This window comes from Octodon degus, unplaced genomic scaffold, assembly GCF_000260255.1.
Source record: "Octodon degus isolate 3935 unplaced genomic scaffold, OctDeg1.0 scaffold00045, whole genome shotgun sequence".
NCBI lineage: Eukaryota > Metazoa > Chordata > Mammalia > Rodentia > Octodontidae > Octodon > Octodon degus.
Genome location: NW_004524621.1, coordinates 10863262 through 10870346, shown reverse-complemented (window position 1 = coordinate 10870346; position 7085 = coordinate 10863262). Strand labels below are relative to the sequence as shown.

Sequence of the window (7085 nt, the reverse complement as noted above, 5' to 3'; positions counted from 1 at the left end):
GCGCTTTCCTGGCAAGCGCAAGGGCCTGAGTTCAATCCCTGGTTCTGCAAAAAAAAAAAAAAAATTCTTCCTAGTAAAGATGGCTTGTGAGCTGAGTCTTAAGAATAGAAGTGGGGTGGCAAAGGCACTTAAATGAAGGAGACAATGAAAGTATTTAACAGCATAGTAGGTAAACAAGCACTAATCCATCAAGTGGAAGCTGGCTAAGGCACTCACATGAGGTCTGGGCCCCTTCTGTTGCAGGCATTACTCCTTTGGCTGAGGGGTCATGAGGCCTCCAGAGTCCCAAGGGAAGAGCTGGGATAACGGAGCACTGGTGCCAGAGGTCAAGGCCCTATGCTGACAGGATTAGAAGTATTTCATCTTGACACAACCATAGTGCCAAGTGCCTACTCAATGTCCTTAAATACAGACATGAAATGGCTTTAGTCTCATGTGGTCTATCAAAGCCATGGAGGCCTTTTTAGAATGTGAGCTACAGAACGATAGAGTTTTCTATTCCATGCTGCATGCATCCTTAGGGCCTAGAGCAGTATCTGGAGGGTTGCAGGATGCTCAATGGAAGGTCTGTTTGATGTATGGACTGGGTCCTCCTGTCCCACTCTGGGCAGTATCTTCTCACTCTTCTGCCTCTCTTCCTCATCTAGTCTGCCCTGCCAGTCAATGTTCGTGTTAGTCCTACATACCACCAGACCCTGTGAAAACCAGACCCTGTCACTCTCCTGCTCAAAATATTTGATGTTTTTCCTTCCCACAATACCAATCTCATTGCTTTTACCAATTGGACCACAACTTCATCTTCAAAGTCCAGATTAAATTTTACCTAATTCTATAATAATCTGAGTCAGAATCTCTCTCCCCTAAACATATTTTGATAGTATTTGCTTTCACTCAATAGAATATAAAATCTGGGCTGATGAGATGGCTCAGTGGTCTAAAGCACCTACTTAGAACAAGCTTAGCAAAGCACAGGCGACTGCGGTTCAATCCCCCAGCACCACATGCCAGCCAGCCCTGCCCCCTGGTGGGCTGAGCTGGACACGCGCGTGCGCGCGCGCACACACACACACACACACACACACACACAAATAAATAAATAAAATTTAAAAAAAAGAAAAGAATATAAAAGGCAGGGACTGTCTTATTCATTTCCATACTCCTGGTCCAGCCTGACACACCATAGGTGCTAACTAGATACTGAATGCAAGAATGGATGGCCTTCCAAGCAATGAGAACTAGATTAGCAAAGGTGATGAAAAGTTTGGACAAAAAAATTGGTTGTGATTAGGGATGTAGCTTAGTGGCAGAACATTTGCCTAGAATGTATAAGTCCCTGTGTTTGACCATCAGCACCACCAAAAAAAGCCAGAAAGAGCCAGGTATGGTGGCATACCCCTGTAATCCCAGCACTCACACTCAGGAGGCTGAGACAGGAGGATCACTGAGAGTTCAAAGCCAGCCTGGGCTACAAAGTGAGTTTAAGGCCAGTGTGAACTGTATAGTGAAAAAAGAAAAAAGAAAAAAAAAAAAAGGAGGAATGGGGCTGGAGAGATGGCTCAGTGGTCTAAAGCACCTACTTAGAACAAGCTTAGCAAAGCATCAGGGACCGCGGTTCAATCCCCCAGCACCACATGCCAGCCAGCCCCGCCCCCTGGTGGGCTGAGCTGGCCACACACACCTCTCTCTCTCTCTCTCTCTCTCTCTCTCTCTCTCTCTCTCTCTCTCTCTCAAATAAATAAAAATTATAAAAAAAAAAAAAGGAGGAATGGTTTATCTGATGTGGTGGTTCATACCTGTAATCCCAACACTCAGGTGGCTGAGGCAGAATGATCACTGTGAGCTCAAGGCCAGCCTGGACTACATAGAGAGACCCTGTCTCCAGAAAGACAGAGAGAGAAAGAGACAGAGACAGAGACAGACAGACAGACAGAGACAGACAGACAGACAGACAGACAGAGACAGACACAGAGAGAGAAAGACTGAGATTTGACTGGACTAGAATATAAGGGAGGAGACAAAATGGAAAAGCCTTTTTTTTTCCCCCCAAAAGATAAGTCCAGGCTCTTCTGAAACTCAGAATTTTCCTAAGTCTGGAATTATATGTGTGTCCCATCGCACCCAGCTTTGGGTGAAGTTTTTGGGACCTGGAAATGAAAAGGAAAAAAATGGACAAATTTTAGTAAGCAGTGGGGACTCACCAAGGTTATTGAGCAAGGGAGTAAAAAGATGAAAAATATATAAATGTAGTTCAAATCCACACATATACTCAGTTTTCTGTTCATGCTAAAATTTGCCTCCTACCCATCATCTATCCACCCACCTACTCACCTACAGATTCCCCGTAGCCACTTGCCCTGCCCCTTTACCTGCTCCTTGGCTGAGCAAGGAGTAGGTAAAGAAGCTGCTTGGTCTCTGCCGGTAACACAGGGGCCCCTGCTCTCCTGTCTTTTCCCTTCCTTGCCTGGAACTGGGAAGCAGGCCAGTATTTGCTGAAGCTGGCTGGCAAGCAGCTGGGTGGTGCCAGGGAGAGCCTGTACAGTGCCAGGTGGTGCCCTGGGTTCCAAGCTGAGCCTGTAATTCTGATAACCTTGTGCCTGAGCACACACCTGCCCCTCACCCCACCCCACCCAGGGTTTTGATATCGGGGAGGGGGCACAGGGCCAGACCAACCAGCGGGACTTTGATTCCATGTCTCCAAAAGGGCACTCTGTGAGTCAGGCTCCCCTCAAGGCTTGCTCCTCCCCCACCCGGCTCCTGTTTCCAATGCTGCACGTACAGCCCGTACACACCGTGCCTTGGGACACCCCAGTCAGCAGCATGGCTTCCCTGTGCCCCAGCCAGGGGCTCCCTCTGTTGATTTCAGCCCCCGCTGTGCAACTGCTGCTCTTCCTGTTGCTCATTGTGCCTTCCCATCCCCAGAGCCTGTCCTGGATGCAGGAGGATCCCTCCATGGAAGGAGATTCATCCGGGCACAATGATCCACTGAGCAAGGAAGATCTGCCCAGTGAAGAGAATCCACCTGGAGGGGTGGATCCACCTGGGGAGGAGGCTCCAACCGAAGTTCATTCTAAGCCAGGAGAGGAGGAGGACTCTCTGAAGTTGGAGGATCTACCCACTCCGGCACTGGGGGCTACTCAAGGACACCAGAATAATGGTCACGGGGGCAAAAAAGGTAAGTGGTCAATCTAGGCCTCTGCTTCCCACACCCCTGACCAGGCAGCCTTTCAGGAAAGGAGCATGTGCAGAGCTGTAACTGTGGCCCTTCCAGGTGCCCCAAACCATTAGATCCTTCCCACCTTTCAGAGACAGGAGAAGAAAGAGAAGGAAAAGGAGGGGACAACTAGAATAGATGGGAAAGGGACATGAGAGAGAGAAAAGATGAAGACTATGGCGGTAGGGAGAAAAGGAGGGATGGAAAGAGAGAAATAGAGAAAGAGACAGACAGAAAGTTATAAGGGAAGAGAAGAAAACTCTGGGGAAGAATGTGGCTACCAGAGGAAGGGCAGGGAAAGCCTGCAGAGAGTGCCTCATCTTCAGTCTGCAGTGAAGAAATGGAGACAGCAGGAAAGAGTCAGCAGGCAGAGGACCCTGGCATTTTGACTTCCAAGCCAGGAACTTTGGGAAAGAAGTTGGACACTAGAAAAGGCAGAGATGAGTGGTGAGGAGGGATGAATAAGGGAGAAAGGAAAGCTGGTCTATGGATTTTGGGGACTGAGACCCCCACTCATTCCGCAGAGCCTAGGGCAGTGCTGCCCACGGGCCTGTCTGGGGCCAGCAGAGCTGTAGGCTGCCCAGCTGTGGCCCAGCTGTGGCGTTCTGTTTGCTTGTAGAGCACCGCGCTTTGCACCTGGGCCGCTGCAGGCATTTCAGTTACCTACTGGACCGCTGCAGGCATTTCAGCTACGCCCCAGTAAAACATCTGAGTTTATGAGACCCTGTGTGTGTGTGTGTGTGTGTGTGTGTGTGTGTGTGTGTGTGTGACAGGATCTCTCCCTCTGTGTCTGTCTTTCTCTGTCTCTGTGTCTCTATCTTTGTCTTTGTCTGTCTATGTGTCTATCTCTGTGTCTGTCTGTCTGTCTATCTCCTTCCCCCCAGCCGCCACCACCACACACACACATACATACACACTGGAAGGGACCAGGCTCTAAGACTGAACTGTTCATCTTTCTCATGCAGCGGAAGACCACAACCATTGGCGCTACGGAGGTGAGATACCCAGGCCCTGGGCACACCCAAAGCGACCCACAGCCGTGCCCAGCGCGGACCTTGGGCGCTCCCTCCCAGCACCGCCGCTCCCATCCCTGCCCATATCCCTGATTTCTAGTTCCCGCTCTGAAGCCTCCTGGCTCCACCTCCCCCTTAAAAAAAAAAAAAAAAAAAAACCACACACACACACACACACACACACACACACACACACACCTTTTATGTGTTTCCTAAAAGCTCCATACCTCATCCGACTTCTTTACCACACACCCCCACCCTAGGCAACCCGCCCTGGCCACAGGTGTCCCCGGCCTGCGCGGGCCGCTTCCAGTCCCCAGTGGACATTCGCCCCGGGCTCACCGCCTTCCGACAGGCCCTTGGGCCACTCCAGCTGCAAGGCTTTGAACTTCAGCCTCTCCCAGAGCTGCGCCTGCGCAATAATGGTCACACTGGTGAGAGGGCTGCGAGGAGACGGTCTGGGATGCGGAGCGGGCAGCCTCCGCGGCGCACCGGGTGAGCCGGGTGCGGACAGGGTCGAGCGGGATCTGCTCACGATCCGCTCCCCACGTAGTGCAGCTGACTCTGCCACCTGGCCTAGAGATGGCGCTGGGTCCCGGCCGCGAGTACCGAGCCCAGCAGCTGCATCTGCACTGGGGCTCCTCTGATCGCCCAGGCTCAGAGCACACTGTCAACGGCCACCGTTTTCCTGCGGAGGTGAGCTCCCAGCGTTCCCAGGAGGCCAGAGGGCTGTAGCCTGAGATGAGGCCCTGCTCTGACCCTCATGACCTCTCCAGATCCACGTGGTTCACTTGAGCACAGCGTTCTCGAAAGTTCAGGAGGCCTTGGGGCGCCCAGGAGGCCTTGCTGTGTTGGCTGCCTTTCTGCAGGTATCTAGCCCAAACACCCCCATTCCCTGTTTCCCCTGAGGATTCTGTGTAACATTGGACCATAAAAGGAATTCAGAAGCTGAGGGTCCCTGCTTCTAAGGGAAGCTGGCATGATAGGTAGAAGGATGCAGTAAAAATGGTAGTCACAGAACCGGTGAGACAGAACAGCACAAGGACTCAGAATAGGGCCCATCTAGAGAATAGCAGATTCCTAAATCTGACATCGTGCGGAATAACTTCTGAGTTACTCCTGTGACCCATTATTTCTCCTTCTTGTGATGCAGTAATGGATTAGATACTTACTAGGCTTATTCACTAGTTTCAAACTGACAGCAAAAAAGTTCAGAGAGGGCCTGGGGAGATAGCTCAGAGGGATAAGTGCCTTCCTGGAAAGCGATAGGTCCTGAGTTTGATTCTCAGTACCACCCACCCAGAAAAAAAAAAAAAAAAAAAGTTCAGAGAAGCGCCTCAGAAATATGTCAGGACCAAGATCCAAAGTCAAACCCATGCACCTTGGTGGTGCATGCCTGTAATCCCAACATTGGCAAGGTCAAGGCAGGAGTAACTGAGTTCAAGGCCAGCTTGAGCTATAAAGTAAGTTCAAAGCCAGTCTGAGCCACATAATGAAACCCAGCCTCAAAAACAAAACAAAGGGGCCAAGGAGACAGCTCAATAGAATAAGCACTTGCCTAGCAATCTCAGGATCCTGACTTCAATTTCCAGTACCGCAAAAATAAAATAAAACCTATGAGTTTAAATGCAGAAGCAACACAAATGTTCATATGTTATATTATGGTTTTTTGTGGTGGTACCATAGTATCACTGACAGAATATAAAAGCTAAAAGGAGCAGATCATTGAGGGCTTAGTATCCACTCAAGTTGTTCCTCTTCCTCCTTGTCTAATTCATCCTCCAAATTTTTCCATCAAAAACCAGTCTATCAAGCTTGTTAGTTTACAAAGCAAAGAGTAACAAGAGTGGTAGACTTTGAGTAGTAAAGAGTTTATGTTCCTCCAGCATTTTCGGAGGTGAGGCATGGAGGAGGATTATGGAACAGCCACCCTGCGTGCAGGCCTCCACTTGGGGGCCCAGGCACCAGTCTGTCTGGCATTGTCATCTCCTTCCCCCTTCCCAGGAGGGCCCAGAAGAAAACAGCGCCTATGAACAGTTGCTGTCACGGTTGGAAGAGATCACAGAAGAAGGTCAGTTTTTTGTCGGGCTAGCCACTGTCTTCTGTTCCAGTGGTGGTGAACCCACGGTACATGTGTTATTTTCTTTTAGGACTAAAAGTATTAATGCAGAGTTGTTTTTTCTAAACTCAAATGTCAGTATTTGGGCTTAATTGCAATATTGGTATTTTGTGATTTGTAAGTGGGTTTTGGGTTGCAGCTTGGCACTTGGTCTCCCCAGGGCTTGCCATCCCTGTTCTGTGCCCCAGTGCCCAAGATCTGCCCCTGAGAGCCTGGGGCTCAGGGTGGAGGCGGAAGTGAGTGGAGGTGACAACTGGCTCTGAGGTTGAAATCTGTGGACTACAGACCAACATACAGGGGCTCACCACAGCCTACAGCCTTGATGGTTAAAAACTAAACAGAAAACAAAATTAGAACACCACCACCACTGCCACTGCCACCACCACCAACACACACACACACACACACACACACACACACACACACACCAAAAATGGTGAAATGGTGCCTGGAACTTCTGGCATTGAGTGTGTCATGCTTAACTTTTTCTTTTCTTTTTTAAAGCTCAAATTTTTCTGAGAGTTATATCTTATTCATAAACATCAGTATGTTTTATATAGATTACAACACATACTATGAATTATCTATATTTTAGTTTATTTCATAAGAGCTTTTTTTTTAATTTTAGCGTCAGTATTTTATTTATTTTTTGGTGGAACCGGGGATTGAACTCAGGCCCTTGCACTTGCCAGGGAAGCGCTTATTCCACTAAGCCATCGCCCCAGCATCAGTATTTTAAATT

At 49.3% G+C, this 7085-nt stretch overlaps 2 protein-coding genes across 4 annotated transcripts in view; one reads left to right on the top strand and one right to left on the bottom strand.

The window, feature by feature from the left end:
- Positions 1 to 4654, bottom strand: part of Arhgef39 (Rho guanine nucleotide exchange factor 39) — a 15820-nt gene extending 11166 nt beyond the window's left edge. Inside the window, exons 1-2 of one of the 2 annotated variants that reach the window (XM_023715965.1) lie at positions 4567 to 4654; positions 217 to 334 (exon numbers count right to left, since the gene is read on the bottom strand). The gene's annotated coding sequence lies outside the window, so the exon portion shown is untranslated. The remainder of the gene's footprint in view (positions 1 to 216; positions 335 to 4566) is intronic. The other variant, XM_004631991.2, reaches the window with a different exon arrangement.
- The window catches only part of Ca9 (carbonic anhydrase 9), a 7942-nt gene continuing 3405 nt past the window's right edge, over positions 2549 to 7085 (top strand). Inside the window, exons 1-7 of one of the 2 annotated variants that reach the window (XM_023715964.1) lie at positions 2549 to 2709; positions 2920 to 3172; positions 4177 to 4206; positions 4488 to 4658; positions 4778 to 4920; positions 5001 to 5093; positions 6229 to 6295. In XM_023715964.1, the coding sequence (XP_023571732.1) occupies positions 2689 to 2709; positions 2920 to 3172; positions 4177 to 4206; positions 4488 to 4658; positions 4778 to 4920; positions 5001 to 5093; positions 6229 to 6295 (778 nt within the window). In that variant the 5' untranslated portion in view covers positions 2549 to 2688. Of the gene's footprint in view, positions 2710 to 2755; positions 3173 to 4176; positions 4207 to 4487; positions 4659 to 4777; positions 4921 to 5000; positions 5094 to 6228; positions 6296 to 7085 lie in introns of those variants that run through there. The other variant, XM_004631869.2, reaches the window with a different exon arrangement.